The following is a 20,769-nucleotide window of genomic DNA, read 5'->3' on the forward strand; positions in this document are numbered from 1 at the left end:
GATAGATTTTAGCAGAGGGGGCCTTATGGGTTTAAAGGTTAAGGGACCTGTCTGCACTGTCCCAAAGACAAACAAATTTGCTAGCCTTGAGTAAAGTCCATTGGGAATCACACAGAGCTGGAACAGAAGGGCCAGTCTGCTGACAGAAACATAACCAACAATAAAAGACAAAACATCCCAGAGTCAGTGCATCATCCTCCGACGGAGATCAGGTTCTGCAATATCATGGATCTTCTCCACAGCTGGGGGGTTGAGCTGGCGGTCCATCTGCAGACCAGACACAGCAGCTACGAGGACAGCCTGGCATCCACGGTGGCAGATCTGCACACCACGTTCTTCTGCTGGTTCCCAATCTGGTTCCACCTGCGCAAGGACTCGGGGCTCAGGCTCATCTGGGTGGCGGTCATCGGAGACTGGCTCAACTTGGTCCTGAAGTGGTAATCTAATCAAAAGATCTAGTCACATACAAGTGAGGGGACCTCACAGCGGTGTTTTGAGTTTCTTGATTTCTCCGTGACAGGGTCGTGTTTGGGGAGAGACCCTACTGGTGGGTTCAGGAGACCAAGTTTTACGGAGCAGGACAGGCTCCTTCGCTGCAGCAGTTTCCCATCACATGTGAAACTGGACCAGGTAGAGTTCACGACAGACCAGGAGATCACATGACAACTCTCTTTTTTTTCAAGGAATCCATTGATTTAGGCTGTCACAGCAGGATGATTAGGTTTGTCTGGCACAGTGACCTATTAGCCTGGTTGATACTTCAGTAAATCGCCAGACAATTGCTGTGATGTTTGGCAAGAGCAGAGTGCTTCCTATGAAATGATTTGTTGTCATAATTGGGTTATAAACTGCAGTACCTTTGGCCTTTTGTGGTGCCTTTTATCTTTTTTTTTCTCAATGGTTTGCATTTGTGCAAACTTTAATATCATTTATGCTATATTTGCCCTAAATTATGAAATGCTGAGTTCAAGTCTATTCCTTGCAGGAAGCCCTTCAGGTCACGCCATGGGTGCAGCTGGTGTCTGGTATGTCATGGTGACAGCGCTGCTCTCTTTTGCCACAGAAAAACGATGCCCCCCTTTATTATACAAGTGAGTAATTTGTAATTATTTATTCCTCTGAAAAGAAGCCTCTGAGAGAGTGTGTCGACTCATGTTCAGCATGTCAGATCGTTGCAGATTGTCCTGTGGTCGTTCATGGCCCTGGTATTGCTGTTGGTCTGCATGTCCAGAGTCTACGTGGCTGCCCACTTCCCACACCAGGTGATTGCCGGAGTCATCACAGGTTGGTGTTTGTCTCTTTGACAAATGCAGAAGCAACTGTGAGATCAAAGGGCTTCTGTCAATTACAAAGTTCCGCTAACATGTTGTATTGAAGCTAATGATAATCATCTGAACGGGGTACTATGCAGACTGTTAAACTCTACAGAGCCGGGCTAGTCAGTACTTCCTGTTTCCAGTCCGTATTCTAGATAAACTTCAAGTAGCTTCAGTTGTTGTCCTCATGTTTATGCTAAAGTGGTGCCAACCATCTATTTGCTTCTTCACCCTCAGTCCTGAGATTCAAACCCTCTTGTCCTAAGGCCAGAGCTACTTCCCATTAAGACATATTATGTATAATTGACCCTCTGTCCTTTATTTTTCTTTTGCCAGGTCTTCTGGTAGCTGAGCTGACCTCCAAGGTGAAATGGATCTACAACGCCAGCATGAACAAGTACTTCTTTATAACCCTCTTCTTGACCTCCTTCGCTGTCGGCTTCTACCTCCTGCTCAAAGCTCTGGGTGTGGACCTGCTGTGGACCATGGCCAAAGCTCAGAAGTGGTGCATCAGGCCAGAGTGGGTCCACCTGGACTCCGCTCCCTTCGCCAGCCTCCTGCGTAACATGGGCTCTCTGTTTGGCCTGGGCCTGGGGCTGCACTCACCGCTCTTCAACGGCACCAGGAAGGAGAGCACAAGCATCACATTCAAGATGGGATGTATTAGCATGTCTTTAGTCCTGCTACAGCTGTTGGACGGGTGGACATTTTCCTCGGAAAACCGCATGATTTTTTATGCCCTGTCTTTCAGTAAGAGTACAGTCGCACTTTTAATCCCAACCACTCTGGTGCCTTGGGCTCTCTGCAGGATTTGCAACGGAAACAAAGAAGACAAAAAGTTGTAGTTTAATTTTCTGTATCTACTAGGATTCTTTCATTCTCTAGGACATTTATAGTTTCAGGACAAGGTCACTGAAGGAGTAAACCTGTAAAACTGTAGTTTAATATTTTGAAGAATACACTTATTACTGAGAGGTTATGTTCAAATGGGATTCACGAGATTTTGTTTACCACATGTGGGCTACACAAAATGCTTGGAGTTCAAGTGCCCCACCTGCTGCTAGGCAACAGTTGAGGTCTAGAAGCCATCGAGGCTAACAATTGACAAGCTAACAACCAGGTTAAATTAGGAAATACAGAAGTGCAATGAAAGGATAAGGCCACTGGGAATATCAGCATTTTCCTCAAAGTTTTATAAAACTGCAAAGAAATATTGTAATAAATGACAAAATATTAACTCATGCTCCACGTCTGCCATTTCTAAAAACACTTAATGTCAGATAGGCCTATTAGCAAAACATTTACAGTCACAAGATTAGGAATACCACAAGATGACATGGTTCATATTGACTTTGTTTGTTAACACAGTATTTGAAGGTAACATGAGACTCATATCAGTCTAATGTCTAATTAATGTCAAATATGACCAGCCGTTAGCAACTGGATAGCTTGTCTTAGAATGAGTACTAGAAACAGGAAGTAGCAACTAGCCTGGCTATGCTAGGTGACATAATGGACAAACAGGCACCTGTGAAGCTCATTAATATGTTAAATTACATCTGTTCAAATAAATCAGTGGATCACTGTTGGGTTAAGATGGTGTAGCTAAACTTTTAACTCTTAAGCTAAGCTAAGCTAAGCTAAGCTAAGCTAACAGTCTCCTTTCCTGGCTCAGTCAGACATGGCTACAGTCTCATTCATTCATTCATTCATTTAATTTCTCTCTATAATGCCAGACTATATGATAAAAATAAAAATATATAATACTGTCTATTAGCTTTTATAATCTGTGTCATAAATCTTATCGATTTCTGTCTTTGTTCCAATGTCAGATAAGATTTAGTCAACTATAAATTTTTTTCTCAGAAAAAAAAGGGTCCGCACATATTATATGCCCCCAGAAATACTGGCTGCACATGTAAAAAAAAAAAAAAAAAAAAAAAAAAACTTTTATACAAACATTGTAACTCCTTAGCAAACAAATAAAACTGTTTTTAATAACAACCTGTTTTCTACAAAGAGTGACGCTTATTTTAGAAGCGTGGAGTTGTTTTCTCAGAACGTCTCAGACTGATTAATTCTCCGGCAGGGAACAACCATTAAACATTAACCAGAGCATGCTCTCTTCACTCTCACATAGTGGCACTGCCTTCCAGCCATGCGTCTCCACTAGAGGCTCGGAGGGTCAAGGGGCAGAAAGCATTGCAGACAACACGTGCGTTTAATGTCGCCCACTGTCCCGATGACATATCAGAGGAGCCCTGGACGCATGGTACCGAGATCAGCATGCGTTTCAAAGGTCACTGTCATCAGGACTTACACACATCCGTAAAATTTGCTAATTAGATTATGAAACAGTGCTGGGTATCATTGTGGGTCAGTGAGGCGAAGGATCCGGTCATGACCAGAGGAAATTTTCAATAAATCAATCTCATGTAGGTTTGGTTTTTACTGGAGTCAGTTTGTAAATAAATTATTGACACATAGGAATAAAAATCAAGCAGATACAGATTAATTCCTAAATAGTTTTGCACATGAACCCCACTATTTCAAATGAGAAAGGAGTCTAGAACTGACCGTCCATGAAACTCTGAGACTCATTTAACATTTCCCACCTGCAAATCACAAGTCTCCTTTTTTTTCCCCCAACCACCTCCTCTCACTTTTATCTATTGTAGTCATTTCCTCCGCTTATCTCTGGAAGCTATATCTATATGGTGCTGCTCCATACGGGCAAGCTGCATTGTGTGTGCGCGTGAAGGACAGGGTGGAGGGCCCGGGGGGGAGCGCACATCACAACTGTGTCAGGGACGTTGAGGGACGTTGAGTAACTGTTGACATCAGTTCATATGTACGAAAGTCAGCATGGTATTCGTTAACGTCAGTACTGTGAGTACCAAGTTTTTATCACAAGCGTATTGATTTTCCCTCATCGTGTTTTCCTAAGTTAAAAAAAGAAAAAAAAAGAAAAAAGGTTTAATAAGGATTTTGAGTTTACTAATTCCATCTAGCAAAGAAGAAATTATGAAGAAAATTCACACACATGAAAATATTCTCATTAAATGTTTTACTTATGGTTTTATAAGTGACACTTTAGGGGGATATTTCTTTATTTTTATTATTTTTTTTTTAATTCAATCTAGCCAATAAGAAATTATGATGAAAAACATTGTATTTCATTTAATATTCTGTTACAGCACATTTTTAGGTAATTGAATTTGAAACGCTTTCTAAAGGTGTCATTTTTTGCATGCAGGAATTTTTTACACAGATGTTGTCTCTGTTCCTCTATGGTCAATTTCACCTACTGACTTTGTTAAATTTTGTACTTAAATTCAAAATGATTTCTCTGTATTGAATTAAAGTTAATTTTTCTTCAGTTCCATTACTATTTACCACTTTTAAACACTCATAACATTATCTGCATAATTAGTAGGTATTTGAAGAACAAAGTGGGATCCTACTATTCATTTATTATTCACCTGTTTTGAATGCAAGCTGCATGAACGTTTTTATGCGCCATAGTGCCATCTGCAGGTCAGGGGGAGAACATAAATTGCTGCTGCAATTACCCTATAAGGAAGACTTACACCCATTTTAAATCAGATATAGGATTTCAAAGGCAGTGCGTTATTTCCAAACTTTCATGCTAAAAATTAAAAACAATAAAATCAAAACCTCTTATCAAAATGTTTTTTTATTTAGCAGAGTCAATGCCTCAACATAATAGATGCTTTGGAGACTTATCACTGAACACCATCAAGTCTGTGGGCCTAAAACGTCAACATTTATATTTGTTTCCACTGCATGGTGTAATGAATAAACCTCAGACAACACCTTACTTTACTTTAAGAGCTACAAATGAATGAATTTGACAAAGATCCAAGGACAAAATGTTTAATTAAAATTAAAAAATACATAGCGCTTTTTGTTGTCTATCATCTATCTCCCCATTTTCTGAGAGAATATTTATGTCTTCAAAGGCTTTAAAACAAGAAAAAATATTTTACAATTAAAACAAACCAGGAAAAAAAAAGAAAGAAAAAAAAAAACACGTTGCATGTGTCCATCTATGAAAGCTATGTTTGTCGTACTGGGCTGAGCTGATTGTACTGAAGTAGGTGAATGTCTAAGTTGAGTAGTCCTGCAGACTGGGGCCGGGCTACTGGAGCTCAAGGGGCATGACGAGATGGGAAGACGGGGGCTGAGACGGCAGGAGGAACATCAGTACAGAGCGTCGGCGTTACTGCTTCGAGGCCTCTTGATCTTCTCGATGTTCTTCAGGATCATGTCGTGTAACGTTACCTGGACATAAACAGACAGTTATCCTGGGAGCTCGTATGAAATAAACTTCCTTAAGTGATGATTAATCAATAACAACCACAACATACGTATTGATTTCTGAGCTCAGACACTATGATCTTCAGGCTGATGTACTCCTTCTCGTCAATCTCGGTTACTGTGCGCCGATAGTCCTCCTGTTAAAAAAATAAAAAACATTACGTCAATACATATATATCTTCTATTAGCCAGCTATTTAAACAGTGATTAGAGTAGAGAAATTTTTTTTGGGTCTAATTTCACCTCTAATTTCTTTGAAATAATCAGATTTGTGTTAATATGAAATGTATTTGCTTTGTGTTGGAACTGTGAATAAAACATGAGTGACATGAGTTACTGATGACGAAACTGATCCTCAAATAAAAAGTGAACATTACTTAAGCTACATGTGTTTTCAGTTTCTAAGGTGGCTGCTATACACTTTAGAAACCACCAGGTGTCACTGTGTTCACTCATTAAAAACCACAAACCCTAAACTAGCCAAGCACAAATGTTTTAACAGTAAAAAAAAAAAAAAAAAACTGAACAGCTGTGTAGCTTTAAGAAAACCACTTCAGTTTGGAAGGGAGCATAAGGATTGGACTCGCAAAGGAAGAAGATCATGTGGTCTGATGAGTTCCAGAGTGATGGGGCATCAGGGTAAGAAGAGAGGCAGATGAAGTGATGCCTAGCGTCTACTGTACCAGCCTGTGGGGGCGGTGTTATGAAATGGGGTTGCTGCAGTTGCTCAGGTCTAGGTTCAGCAACATTTTGCCCAAAGAATGAGGTCATCTGACTAACTGAATAAACTGAATGACCAAGTTATTCCATCAATGGATTGTTTCTTCCCTGGTGACACGAGCATATTCCAAAATGACAGGATTTGTCATGCTTAAATTGTGAAAGACTTTTTCAGGGAGCATGTGACATCCATGAGTCCAGACTTTAACCCCATTGAGAACCTTTGGGATGTGCCAGAAATGGCTTTGCACAGTGGTCAGACTCTCCCATCATCAATAGAAGGCCTTGGTGAAAGCGTAATGCAACACTGGATGGAAATAAATCTTGTGGCAGTGCATAAGAAGCTTATTGAAACAATGCCACAGTGAACGCTGCTGTAAACAGAGCTAAAGGTGGTCCAAAGAAATATTAGAGTGTGTGACTTTTCTCTTAATGGTTGGAAGACTATTCAAATGCATGCAAAGATTTTCTTCTTCCTCTGTACTGGTTGAAAAACCCCATTAATAAATCCAGACACAATCCCAATGTGCCACAAACATAAAGAAGCTTCCTAAGGTTGTATCTGTCATTTACCCTCACAATGAAACACAATAATTATTTATGATGCACTTTACTTACCACATGAGGATATTTAGCTATTTTTGAAACCAGCTTTGCTCTTGTGATGTAGTATCTTGAAGTAAACAAGACAAACAGAAGATTTTCAAAGACGCTTTCAAAGACACAAAAACTTTCACGCCTCATATCGTTCGGTTATATGCGAACCTTGATATCTGGTCGAGGTAAGACGCTGCCTCCCCTTCAACCGTTCGGAGTTCGGCTACCGTCTCCTCCTGGATCGACACTCCGAAGTTGTTGCCGTCCTCTATCCTTGGGATGAGCAGCTGAACCCACATTTTGACCTGAGGAAAGAAAAGAACGGTGCTGAGGAAAGAAGAGAGCAACATATGGAAGGCAAGCAGTCAAGTCAACACTTGAATATCACGTGAAGTCGATCTCAACATGTTTTATTTTCCTTCATATGCATTGTACACATTTCCAGCTGTAGTGCCACACTTAGTGATCTTAAACAGCTGATAAAGGACTTGAAGACATGATATATAGAAAACTTACTGTGTTACATTTCTCTATGAGCGTCCTGATCTCTGGCTTGACCTTTTCAATAAGTTCAACAAGGTTTCCGTTGCTCTTCATCATCCCACCAGGCATGACGAACACCTTGGTGCCACTCACTGGGAAAAAAAGAGGAAGCAGAGAAATATATAAGACAAAGAAATGATTCTTCTAACACACAGGTCAGACAGATTTTAGCAGCTAAACATTTGTTTTGCACAGTACTTACCCATATCCTCTCCACCTCCATCCTCCAGCTTTCGCTTTTTGGCATTTTGCTGTGGAAAGATGCAGCAGGTTAAGCGTCATTTCTCACCCGTATGGACGTTATTTACTTTACTTTACTTTGACAGTAGAACCTTACCCCCTCTAGTCCGTCATGGAGGTTTGAGAGCAAGATGGGGTCGGGCACCGTCAGGTTTATCTCCGAGTGGATCTCCTTCAGTTCGGTGATGTTTATGCTGGGATCCTGAATAACAAAACAAGATTAGTTTTCACTTGGCAAAATATGCCATGAGACTTGAAAGATTTCTAAACTTTGGTTGATATTTTGCCAAAAAAAAAAAAAATATATATATATATTTTTATTGTGGCAATATAGTTAAATAAATCTAATGCTAAATAAATCGATGTGATAAAACACGGTGTAACATGCCCCAAAACGTCATCCACTATCAAACGTTTTTAACGAGTGGCTCTGTCACACATGTGGGTCAAACATGCAGAGAAAGAACAGATTTAGCTCAACCAGAGAGAGACGATCAAATCAAATATTTATGTGGTTATTAGAAGCTAATATTTACAACACTCTCGGTTCCAATGGGCCATCTTCTTCTTATTAGTTGAATACTAGTATTGATGTAAACACAGGAAATGACTCTGTTTTGGCACTGGTGAATGTTATGGTTTTTGCATCAGTGTCATGAGTCATCTTAAATCTCAAATATTTACACGAAAAAACTATTCAAATATTCCATCTGTGAAGCATCCCTTTGAGAGGCTCTTAATTCCCAGAGTTTTCCCTGGATGTTATGAAATTGTGTATCGACTGTGTTGTGCATTAAGCTGTACAAACAAATAGCTCACCTTGAGGAAGTGATCGAGCTCCAGTAATTTCTTTGGGAAAAAGTTTGCGACTAGATCCTCTGCCTGGAAGGAGGAAAAAACAGACAAATTTAAGGGGAGTCTTGTTTTGAAACTAAACAACAGTGACAGTCGTGAAAGGATGATAATAGTATTTTTTTTTACTACTTACTTCTGAGGTGATACGTTCTCTGAAAGCATCAACCTGCCAACACGCACAGGAGTAGAAAACATTAGAATATTATTGTGGGTAAACGTGGTTTCACTCTTCACTTTCGTAACAAGTCAGGATGAGCCATTGTGGTGTAAATTGGTCTGTGTATGAGCATGTGTAAGTGTATAAGCTTTGATGCGAGATGAATTGACGCTGGCAGCTTGTTAAGATACATGGACTTTACTGCTCAATACCACACACATTGAAATAAAACTATACTTAAAATGTAAGATCAAAGATTGCAAAGTGGCTTAAAATGGCTAAAAATGGCTATAACGGTCTACTAAGATAAAAAGTCAGTGCAGGTGTTGTCCCTGCTCCCCTCTTAGCCAGTCTGGTAGCCTGAGGCCCGCATTTCTACATGTGCTCTTCCGATAATAACTCACAGTTACACACACAGCGCTGTAAACGTAAACTTATTCGCGTCTCCAGTGAAGCCTAACGTCACTGTGACATAGCACCTGTGGGAAGGTTTGACAGGTGTATTGTAGCAGGCGGGAAAAAAAAGCCGGTAAGCCGATAGCTGCCATTAGCCTGGCCTTATCAATGCTCCCACATCACGCTACAAGATGTGGCTAACACGTTAGCGAGCAGATAGCAACAACAACGCGCCATATGACCTTAGAATGAGAACCCAAAGCACAAACCTCACCTTAGTTTTAATTTCATTGTCCACCTTCAGGAGTGAAGACATCTTACGTAATCAAATATGCAGAGAGCGACTGTCCCGGTAGCATTAAATTCACTGATAAACGTGTGTGTGGCTTACTAGTTGTCAGCCACACTCGCGAGCTTAAAGATGACGTCGTAAACGCGCGCCGCCTCGTCTGCGCTTGCGCGAAACGTCACCGTATTATTTTCCCGAGACGCAGCTGACGATGTAAACAAGAAAAGACAGTCGAGGGCAACAGGGATCAAACAGGCCGGTGTCACCTCAAATGATAGCCCGTTTATTCCCGTAGGCGGCCGACATGGGGCTCCCCGTTACGATTAAAGTCAACTTCCGGGGGAACGTGAAGAGATTTCTGGCCCAGGATTTGGACAAATTGGAGTGGGAATCCGTTGAAGCCTGGGTAAGCTGCTAGCAGAGCATGTTGGCTAAACGCTGGCGCAGTTTGGTGGAAGAGGCAGGCCCAGACATGGCCTAGACACGTAAACAATAGCGCACCTGAAGGACAGACGGTGCCGCTTCGACAAAATATCTGAACAAGAGCTAATCTTTAATCTAACTAGCGTGTCTCAGAAAGGACACTGACAGGGCAGCGGCGCTTTGACGTTACTGCGTTTTTGTCGTGGTATTTCTCAGCCCTGCCATGATTGATGTTTTCGCGACACACGTGAGAAAACTAACCGCCGATTCAATAATAGAGTGTTTGCCGTGGATTTCACCTGAACCACCTTGTGTTTCAGATCAAAGCGTCATTCGGGATCAACCACTTCCAAGTTAAATACTTTGACGAGGACAACGAAGAGGTAAGCGCTTGCGTACAGATGTGTTTTTAAATGGTTGGATTAGAGTCGTGTTTAGGTTTTGAAAAATATTAAGATCGTCTGTTAATTCTGATTACATTTACTTTCTTTTTCAGATTTGCATAAACAGCCAAGGTGAGTACTTTTTCATACCTTGAAATAAATTCATAATTCACCTACAAAGTACACACTCCAAGTTTGATTGCGCAATATGATAATGGTAATCCTATTATGACTGTTTTCCCCCGCAGATGAATATGAAGAAGCCATCAAGGTACTGTCAGACATAACAAAATGCCACACAAATGTTTGTGAGAGTACTTATACACACTATAAACATGCCATTGTTCCAGTGTAGCAGCATTCTCATAGCTATGGAATAAATAAGAAAAGCATTATAACAATGCATACGCTGTCTCATTGACTATGCATGTGCAAGTATTTGCCTTTTGTATGTTGCTGTGTCAGTCTCGTGCAATGTGCTTGATGCTATTTTCAGAGCGCAGAGAAGCAGGGGAACCAGTTGCACATGAACGTGTACAAGATGAAAGGGCAGGCCTGCGGCGGCCCGCTGAAGACGGAGGTGAAGGAGCTGAAAGGAGACCTCCGACCGGCTCCTCCTTACCCATCGAGGGTCAAAACGGTGGACAAAGGCACACAGGTCACCCCAGAGCGTGAAGCAGTAAGGAAACAATCGACCCTCCTCTTCTTGGGCGACTTTATTCTAGCATTTTAAATGTTTGCAGTCACTAACTCAGGAGTTAGTGGTGGTTTAATTCAGAGAAACTCTGATGCCTGGTGCTGACGCATATATTATTTTGATGCAGGTAGCAGTAAAGGACAAAGCGAGCAAACCAGAAGATGAGCCCCCTCCCATGTGGTTTAGATCGTACATGGAGAAAGTAAGTTTTATTTGGAATCTAATGTGATACAAATTTAATTAAAATCGCCTTTGTGTTTCTCTTGTACTGAGTAAAATATATTTTTTTTTTCATAGTTTAAGGATGAGGTTGTAAAAGAAGTAGTGGAAAGGATGTGCAGCGACTTTTCTGGCCAGTGTTGTACCCACAAATCCTCTGATGGCCCCCTCGAGGCCATGGGGGCAAGTGGCGGCACTGTGGGACCCAGGCCGGGCCCCTCCACCTCGAATGGCTCCCTTGGCTACACCCCAAACTGCAGCAGCTGCAACAAACTCACCTCTGAAGGAGCCTACAAGTGCAGGTGGGCGTTAAACACATTCTAACATGGTGCTTAATATGAGCTCATTTAGTCATTTGGCATTTTCTTACATTGCTTTGAGTGTCCACATTGATGCCTTTGTTGCTTTTCCTTGCTAGTGTGTGCCCGTCCTGCATCCTGTGTGAGTTGTGCAGACATAGCCATGACCCCAGCCACAACCTCGTGAGAACCAAGACGCCCCTCTCCATCCCTGAACACGGGATGTCAGGAGAGTTAAGGTAAACCTCCAAAAAAACTGATGTTGAATTCATCTTGAAGCTGATAGACATTTGTACGTACAATTGTGCTAGGCCCTTTTTGCTCTCACTTGTCCTACATTAATGCAGGAAGTCATAAATGTAAATGCACAAGGCAGGATTGCAAATCATTCTAGCAGCTAGATAACTGTCATTCATGAAATTTATAGGTGGGGATGTGTCTTGTTTTTTGGAAAAATAAACTTTTGATAGTCAACAAATAGGTGTTCCTGATGACATTTCAAACCAGGTTCCCAAGGCGAGGAGACAGGACAGTGCGCAAGGCCGAGCGACAGCGCCTCAAAGCTGAAAGAAGGCAGCTAAGAGCCGAAGTGAAGGAAATCAAGAAGAAACTGAGACTGGAGAAGAGGGGGCTGCAGTGGAGTGGGCCCTCTACCTCAGGCAGAGCCAACCTGACAAACATGACCTCAGCGTCCACCCAGGTCCCAGCCCTGCCCCCTCCTGCTGCCTCAGAAACAGCCTCAGGTCCAGCCCCAGCCCAAGGTCCCATCCCTGCCCCGGTCCCTGATCCCCAGGCCTCCAGTCCAGAGTAAGCGCCACCTCGGAAGGGCGTCCGCCAGTGCTGGGTACCTCGAACCCAGCATGGATGCAAAAAAGTCATTTTTTTCCAAGAAAAGAAATCAAAAATATGCCATCTTTGTAATCTAGTCTGTATGAGTGTGTCGCTGGCTGCTCTGGGGTGGTGGAAAATGTTGGAACTACCTCAATGTGAAAACTGCTGCTGCTGCTTCATAGATTTTCTAAGAAAAATGCTTTTGAGCTGCAAAAAAAAAAAAATCTGGGGTCCTGCTTTTTTGATTCGTAGAGAACAAAAGAGATGGGTATTATAAGAAACCAGGGCTATTTTCAACAATGCTCTGTACACTTGAAACTAGGGGTCCTGGGGTCTCGCACACGTCCTTGGTGCCCACTATGGCTGCCTTGTTTCTGGATGAAAATCTGCCTGACGGCACCCGTCTGGATCCTGGCACCAAGTTCATCAAATACTGGAAGATGAGGAACTCGGGCACTATCAGCTGGACCTCAGAGACTAAGGTACCCCTCCCACTCGCCGAGAGGACAGGCTCCACTCTCTATGCCCCCCCGCTTCACTTCCACTTTGAGTCTCCACTCAACTCATTGCCTCTTCTTATCCTCTAACACCAGCTAAGATTTCTTTGCCAGTCTAATAGCACCAATGGCCTTTTTGTCTGAGATGTTTATCATTTTAAATCAGTTGAATCTGTGTTGTGCTTTAAGTTTTTAAGTCTTTGTCATCGTTGGAGCGTGTGCGAAAGCGTGGCTCTCGGGCCGAGCGCGTGCGTGTTTTCCGTTGCGTGACTTTGGTTGCATGCTGTCGTCTTTGTGCCTTTTCGCATGTGTATTCCTATTTTGTGTTTTGTGTATGTGTGTACGTGCACCCAGCTAGTGTTCATGTGGGGAAACCTTGGCTTGGCGTCAGAGGAGAAGAGGGAGGTGCCGGTGCCCCTGTTGCTGCCCGGCCAAGTGGGAGTGGTCAGTGTGGCCTTTGTCGCTCCCGTGATGGAGGGGACGTACACCTCCCACTGGCGGCTGGCGCACTGCGGGTGTCAGTTCGGCCCGCGCGTGTGGTGCAGCATCGTGGTCGACCCCGGGAGCGCCCGCAACGCACTCGGGCATCAGAGCAAACCGCCGGCAAGTCTGCAAACCAGTGACACGCTGCACAGCTGCAACAGATTTCACCTCACACACTCGCAGAAGATTAATCATGAGCCTTTTTAAACGCTGTACTATCAATTTCAAATGTCTGCTTCCTGATCCCTTATACATATATATAAATATGACTTGGTGAATCTAGGTAAAATGTACGAAAAAATTATGCAAACAAAGCGGTTTAAATTTAAAGATCGCCAATGATGCTTGGATATGGAACAACTTTACTTGGACTGATCCTTTTTACTATCATAGGAGTGTTTGCAATTATGTTTGAACATCAATAGAACCTGTAGAAATTTCTAGGCACAGAAAAAGTGCCGGAAAATGAACATTTACGTCAAAAAGTTTCACAACGCGCCGTAGTCATGATACGAACGGGAATGTCTGAGTGATCGCCGGTTCGCTTCACTAATGGTGTCGTTCTTGTTTGTGCTTCAGAAGGTGGAGGTGAAGCCGGCGGAGAAGGAGAGGGAGGTGAGGCCCAGGGTCAGCATCCCGGACCTGTCTGTAGACCTCCACCATGACGACTACTACTTCCCCTCAGTCGACCTGCTCACTGCACAGGTGCACGCTGTGATAGCTCAGATGAAAGAGGACACGCTGTGGATGGTAGTAGTGGAGCGGTGCTCATGATCCCCGATCTGCTCTGTGTGTCTGTACAGGATCTGCTGTCGTTCGAGTTGCTGGATATAAATATTGTGCAGGAGTTGGAAAAGGTTCCCAACAACACTCCAGTGGGTGAGTAAAGTTGTTAGGCTTTAAACATTTAACAGTCTCTGAGACAGTCTTGTGTGCGTCTCTTTTCCTTCCCCGGTCTTGAACATTTTTGCCCATTTTGCACTCTTTACTTCCAAACACTTATTTTAGCAACGTCACCGTATGTAAATGTCATGTTCACTATGCTTCCTTTCTAGATTTGACTCCCTGCATATCTCCTCTTCCCCACGATGCACCGGTCTTGGAAAAGAACATCACTTTGCAGATAAAAGAAGACACACCGGTCACTGGAGTCAAAACACTTTTTGGTGAGTTAGTTAAAGTTATTATACACCAACGGAAGATTTAAAAATAACATTGTCCAGCTTGTGACAGTTAATTCAGTGGTCCGCTGGGAAACATTTGGACCTGATCTGTGGCAACCATCTAGACCAGACCAGGAAGGTGGTCGTAATGTTATGCCTGATCAATGTGTATATATTTAAGAAGAAGCATCCTAATTCAGGTTGAAGACCAGAAATCTAGAATAACACTGGAGTTGGGAAGTTACAAAGAACCTTGAAGTTAGCAGCACCAGGATATGCTACTAGCGATTGTTGAGTTGTGTTGCATTGTGGGTAATTTGGGCATCAGTGTTTAAATAATGAAGAAAGGAGTTGAAGATGTTTTCCTTCTGACCTAGAGCATTCTCTTTTTTTTGTGTGTTTTTCTAAGGGGTGAAACTGAGGCAGCAGAAGGAGGTGTCGGAGCCTGTGGCCCAGGAGGAGGAGAGGGAGGAGGAAATCAGCGGAGCTCAGTTCCTCTGCGAGACGCTCATCCGCTCCCTCACTTTGGAGGAAGCCCCCGACCACCGACCCCTGCGCAGGGCCTCGCACGGCAGCCACAGATCGCAGCGTGAGGAGCTTCTCGACACAGCGAACAGTGAACACAATGCACAGCTGTATTATTATTAAAAAAATTTGTTCTCTATTTGTTGTTCTTGAATCAAGTTGTTTCCCGGGGTCCAAGCTTCTGCTTAGAGACGACAGTCGAGGCTGAGAGCTCGCAGAGGCCCCAGGAGGGAAACAAAGAGATCTGTGCCGTTAAACTCGAGAGTTCAGCTCTGCCTGCGAACGCGGCTCTCGACCACATCACCCCGGAGCGAGAGACGGGGCCAGGTGAAAGAAGAACTTCTTATTTTAGTTTAACCGAGCACCTAAATCTTTAACGGTTCCTTTGTTGTAACCCACACAGCCTCACCTGCAATATCTGGATTATCATTTTGATATGTTTTTCTTTTCCCACTTGCTAGTTCTTCTGCTGGAACCAGAGAATGAAAACCCGCATCTCGGCTCACATCAAAATAACGAGGACAAAGATGTCTTTCATGCGCTGCAGAACCTGAAGGATGATGAGGAGGAGAAAGAGGAGGGCGGAGCCAAAGGAGAAGACTGGGATGAGGTGAGGATTGCGTCTTTTTAGATTTGGACTTCACTGGATTGAATGGACTTTGAGAGCTTTTGTAAAAAGTCATCCCTCGTACTGATAAAGTCAAAATGAGATTATTCTGAATTATTCTCATTTAGCCAGCGGGTAAATGTGTGTGATGATTTGAGTTCAGATTAACTGACATGGGAATAGAAATGTAGCTCGGACGAAGGCCCGATAACGTCTATAAATGTCCCCGTCTCCTCCTGTGTGTCAGGTCAGCAGCCAGACCTCCTCAGTCTCCTCCTGTGATGATTACATCATCGTCCTCCCAGACTGCTTTGACACCAGCCGGCCTCTGGGGGAGTCCATGTACAGCTCCGCCATGTCGCAGCCCGACTCTGCTGCTGCCGCCGCCGCTGCTGCTGCTGCTGAAGATGAAGATGATGACGACGACGACGATGATGATGATGAAACCTCAGCCGACCCGGAGCGGGAGCAAGAGGAGGACTCCGTCGTGGACCCGGGCAGGGCGGCAACACCGCTGCAGACGGAGGGACAGGCGGACGTGGACGCTGCTGAGGATTCGCTGGAGAACACCTGGCCCCCGCCGGCCCCTCCCATCGACAGCAGCGTGAACCAGATGCTCTGCGCCTCCCAGACTCTGGACGCCGTGACGCTCACCCCCGAGGTGGTGCCGCCGCCCGTCCTGCCCAACTCACCGCTGCCCCCGCCGGCCCTCTACTCACCGAGGTTGAGAAATGTCTTAAAAATGCACAACGCACACACTGTAAAAATGTAAAACTTCTGCGCTTTAATTCTCGGCGCTCCTCGTTAAAGGTCTGAGGCACTGTACTTGGCAGAGGATCCCAGTCCTCCTGCCTGCGAACCCTACGAGCCGCCCCAGCCACGTGTCCACCTAAATGGTGAGTTTTACCGTCAGCAGATCAGTACATCATGTTCTTCTATCTGTTCCTAGATCTAAGGAGGAGAGAAGACGGGAAGTAAGATGTCACGCATGTTTTCAGAATAACATTATCTCAGCATCTTCAGCATAAGAATCTGTTCCTCCTCTCGTGTATGTTTTTCACACGTTATTTCCTTCTTCTTTTTTTAAAAAAAAAAAATTGTTCTGCAGTGTCATCTGGTCTGTCGAGATCAGCGGGCTCAGCATCCAGTGCCTTCGAGACGTACAACCCCAGACCCAGCAACGCGCTGCTGCCCAGGTGCAATACAATAAAGAGTGCAACCTAACATGTCTTATCTGTTGAGCAGGAGATGCTGCTGCTTAGTTTCCTCTTTTGTGTTGAATGCGCTTATCTGCCTTGATCCTAGAACTTGATGAGATAATTTTGGTTGTGCAACATTGAAAGAACACGGCTGCTGTAGAACCCGGTGTAACCATGGCGATGTGTCTGTGTTAGGGGCCAAGGAGGCATCACGGAGGGACTTGTCAAGGGGGCCCTTTCTGTGGCCGCGTCTGCTTATAAGGCTCTCTTCACTGGACCAAACTGTTCAATACAGGTAGATTACACTGCAGTTTGCTAGTTAGTTAGATGGTGAATCTCTTTGGTGCTAAATATAAGAGCTTTGCGTAGATATGTAGAGGTAAAGGGATGGGTAACTTTCTTAATGTAATCAGAACCAAACTAAATTTGCTCAATCATTTTCTAAAATAAGCAATTAAAGTTTTTATATTGGTTAAAGTGGCTATAAACAATGAAATTCTAGGTTTTAGCACAAGGGAATTGTAAAGTAATGTTGTCCAGACAGCAAAACTTGCAAGTCCCTATCAAATTATGCTGGGGCATGGGCTCATTTTAGCCTAAATATTAAGTGCACACATGCAACTTTGAATAATTAAATTATATATTGTAGAGCAGTCTCCACAGACAGAAAGGGATCAATGACATGAAAACATTCAGGAGTGTGTGCACAGTCTCAGACTCTACAATTTATCGCTGTGTCCAACTCCACAGCACTCAAAGCGCAGAAGTTAAACAGCAGCACTTTGGCTAACAATAAAATGCTCACCTCTAATCTCGCCCGAGTCATTGACTAACAAACCGTACGTGGTTACTGGCAGATGTCCGCTTGACGAAACAGACGTATGTTCAGCTGCGCTGCATCAGACACAATAAAAGTGTTAGTATACGCTATAAAAGAAAGACGTTGGCTCTATAAAATCGCTCGGGTAGCAGCGAATTCTTAGATTTCATACTTCAGTTAGTCAGATTCACCTTAAGATCGCTTTTAGGATGCACATGTAAGATTAGGATAAACAAGGGTTTGTTTGTTTTAGTGTAACGTGTCATTTTAGGTTTCATAAGAGGAGAAGATAAAATTTAGTCCTGTTCTGTTTCTGTAGCGTGATGCCGTAGAGGTAATGAAACAGTTTTAGGACAGTGTCAAAACAGAGGCCTCTGACTTAATTCGGTCTATGGCAAAATAATATGGATGAAAACATGACATAACTACGAAAGTTAACAAGGTGAATCTTAGGAGCTGAAGGGAGAATCCTCCCTACAGAACATTATGAGGTCATAGGTTTGCAACATTCACAGCTGTAAAAAATAATAAAAAGAAACTTTTACAACCTTCTCCTCATTACGACACGAAGGTAAAAACGGATTTGATTGTTTAACAGATGGGAGAAGCTTGGTCAGAGTGACTTTTAAAGTGTTTTTCCTTGAAAGCGTTGCAATCTTCAGCACCGGCTGCAGCACATTAACCTTCAAATAGACTTCTTTTCTTTATAACCGTCAACCTCACCCTCTCCCACTTTAACGCCGTTCATCTCGCGCCCTTGTCTTCCAGCGAGGCATCGATCCGGCCGCCAGGCAGGACCCTTCCATGATGGCCATGCTCCTGGAGATGGGCTTCAGAGACCAGCGGCTCAACCAGCAGCTGCTGAGGAAGCACGGCTACAGCCTGCTGCACACCGTCAACGAGCTGGTGCAGATGGCTGAGGACGGCCAGAACGCGGCCGCCGACGCTCGCCCCTGAGGGAGCGGGAAGCTGGGTGACGGGGTGGGAGTGGGGGGGAACGGCAACTGAAAGGCCGTTTAAAAATAAAAGAAGAGTCGTAATAAGGAATCGACTTTAAAGCATAATGTAAAGAGTATAATTGGAGAACAGCCTGTGTATCCAGGTGCCGGATTATTATTTTGAATAATTTAAAATGGAGAAAAACTATTTATGATTGACTTTTCAAAGGAGGAATCGTTTATTTGGACCAACGGGACAACAATGATAAAAACTGCTAAAATGAAATAGGGGGTTCTTGATTATTAGAGATATGGCTTCTCCTGCCTTTGATTTAGCTTCGCCATTACACACGTGTAAATTATTGCCGATTATGACTTTGTTTACCGGGGGCCATAGAGCTTTACGTCAAAGCGAGCTGGTGTGTATTTCCGCTCTTCATCTCTTTAGTGTTTGTGTGGCTGTTGTAGCTGCTTCCTCGGCGCCGAATAGTCTGGAACCTAATCACGAATTTAAAGTTTGTTGAATGTCCTTAAAGCATAGAACGCGTGCTGAAGAGATGCTGCCGAAGCTACGCCGATCTTCGCGGGTGCGCGGAGCGTCATGAGAAACCGATATTTAAGACTTTTTCCTCGATCATCGTAGTGAAATCTGCCTAACAATGCAATCCTTTTTCTGAATCAGAGTACTGTTATTTTAGACGTTGACATGTGGAATGTATACACAAGCGTCGGGGCGGACCACCGCTCGGGCGTCCAGATGTTTTCTACGGCTTTTTAGGCGACACCTGCATGACAGGTAGAGGCTTTAGAGATGAGTCGTGTTCTCGTGGTCTTAGCACAGTCACAGTGGAAAATGTCCGCTCTCTGCGTCACCTTTTATCGAACCCCTCCCCGACCTGCCTGCCTCCTGCCTGCCTGCATTTTTGTCCTCACTTAACCACCAGCTGAAACCTAGGAAGTGTCATCTAGCATTAATTCAAGCGAACAATACATTCCTCCATCTCATAGTGGAACCAAGTCTGTTTGATTTTGTTGCCTTTTACAGAAACGTCATCATTGATTTACTGAAACATACGTGAGTGGATGTTGTTGTGTGTGACAGGATTTAAGTTAATGTGTACGCCTCTAATTTTTTTTTTTTCCTTTGAATGATTTCCTCCTTTCTGTGTGTGATTGACGTGTTTTGAACCATTACTACGTCCTTAAGGTTGTTGATTGTCTAAGTTTTGAAGAACCACGATCCAAACAATAATTCTGAACATATCGACGCTTGTCAAATTATTATTCTGCCGCAGAGTGTATTTGTACATTAAATACCCTTCTGTCAATCCGCCAATAAACTATTTGCACACCTCTCTTGCCTCTCTTTTTATGGAATACCTCAGAATATAGGTCAAGCTATACTATGCACCTATTTCTGTTACACTACATTATGTAAAAGCTTAACCATGTGATGTCAGAAGTACAGAGGTTACAATGTACTGATTATATTGCATTTGTGATGAACTTTAAACAGCCTCTTTATGATTCATAGTTGGATTACTAAGTACCTTGAGGCCAATACTCCAATTCAGAGGTCCAGTTGGTCCATTGATAACTTGATAACGAAGCTTCTCATTGAATTTATGACCGACACTTCTGTCTGTCTTGCCAACAAGGTGTGGCGATTGATACTGCAGCCATTTTTTTTCTTGTTTGTTTGTGCTAACCATCGTGACGTCACCCACTGTATTCCGAACCTCGAAAATGAAGCCCAAAGTGGGCGGAGCTAGATGAGTTTATTCCATTCACACTCGGATATTCCAAATATGGACGTGAGGGTTGTGTCGGACGTTGAGACCCGCCCACCCAACTCTCTGTTTCCCGTTAGCTCAGGCTACCGCCTGTCACTCAAAGCGGGAATTCCTTAATTATGCCGATTTTTTTAACATTAATAAAAACATAAACGAATGAGTTAGAAAACATTTATCATGAATTGTGAAATAAATTATTGAGACCAAAAACATTTTTTTTGTACCAGGCTGTAACAATGTTTAATAATGCTGTAAAGTTAGACTTTTTAACATGGGGGTCTATGGGGATTTGCTCCCTTTTGGAGCCAGCCTCTAGTGGCCACTCGATGAACTGCAGTTTTTTGCACTTCCACATGAGTTTCACTGCTCAGACCTGGAGTTTGCTGCTTGGTGTTAATATTAGCATCCACAGACAACATGTGGTTAGCTTAGCTTTTA

The 20,769-nt window shown here is 43.4% G+C and overlaps 3 protein-coding genes across 4 annotated transcripts; 2 read left to right on the forward strand and 1 right to left on the reverse strand.

The window, feature by feature from the left end:
* The first annotated feature begins 11 nt into the window (after nt 1-11).
* Nucleotides 12-2,553, forward strand: g6pc1a.1 (glucose-6-phosphatase catalytic subunit 1a, tandem duplicate 1). Its single transcript, XM_047608499.1, has 5 exons — nt 12-437; nt 521-630; nt 986-1,091; nt 1,169-1,284; nt 1,653-2,553. Exons 1-5 carry the CDS (start codon nt 226-228, stop codon nt 2,159-2,161), a joined length of 1,053 nt encoding a protein of 350 aa, XP_047464455.1. The 5' UTR covers nt 12-225; the 3' UTR covers nt 2,162-2,553.
* Nucleotides 2,554-4,995: 2,442 nt separating this feature from the next.
* On the reverse strand, nt 4,996-9,604 carry psme3 (proteasome activator subunit 3). Its single transcript, XM_047608606.1, has 10 exons — nt 9,440-9,604; nt 8,746-8,778; nt 8,577-8,639; nt 7,855-7,959; nt 7,720-7,768; nt 7,491-7,609; nt 7,143-7,279; nt 6,996-7,050; nt 5,708-5,794; nt 4,996-5,621 (listed from the first exon to the last, which is right to left on the reverse strand). Exons 1-10 carry the CDS (start codon nt 9,479-9,481, stop codon nt 5,541-5,543), a joined length of 771 nt encoding a protein of 256 aa, XP_047464562.1. The 5' UTR covers nt 9,482-9,604; the 3' UTR covers nt 4,996-5,540.
* Nucleotides 9,605-9,639: 35 nt separating this feature from the next.
* Nucleotides 9,640-19,892, forward strand: nbr1a (NBR1 autophagy cargo receptor a). Of its 2 annotated transcripts, XM_047608603.1 has the most exons (22): nt 9,640-9,860; nt 10,198-10,260; nt 10,374-10,392; nt 10,509-10,531; nt 10,757-10,939; nt 11,085-11,159; nt 11,255-11,478; nt 11,595-11,714; nt 11,983-12,282; nt 12,629-12,788; nt 13,158-13,406; nt 13,866-13,991; nt 14,090-14,165; nt 14,342-14,452; nt 14,859-15,038; nt 15,134-15,301; nt 15,436-15,584; nt 15,829-16,304; nt 16,392-16,477; nt 16,690-16,777; nt 16,976-17,075; nt 18,369-19,892. In XM_047608603.1, exons 1-22 carry the CDS (start codon nt 9,759-9,761, stop codon nt 18,555-18,557), a joined length of 3,267 nt encoding a protein of 1,088 aa, XP_047464559.1. In that variant the 5' UTR covers nt 9,640-9,758; the 3' UTR covers nt 18,558-19,892. The 2 variants fall into 2 exon arrangements, with proteins under 2 accessions (XP_047464559.1, XP_047464560.1); XM_047608604.1 differs by lacking the exon at nt 16,976-17,075 and having other exon boundaries at nt 18,369-18,563.
* The last annotated feature ends 877 nt before the right edge of the window (nt 19,893-20,769 follow it).

This window comes from Mugil cephalus, chromosome 16, assembly GCF_022458985.1.
Source record: "Mugil cephalus isolate CIBA_MC_2020 chromosome 16, CIBA_Mcephalus_1.1, whole genome shotgun sequence".
NCBI lineage: Eukaryota > Metazoa > Chordata > Actinopteri > Mugiliformes > Mugilidae > Mugil > Mugil cephalus.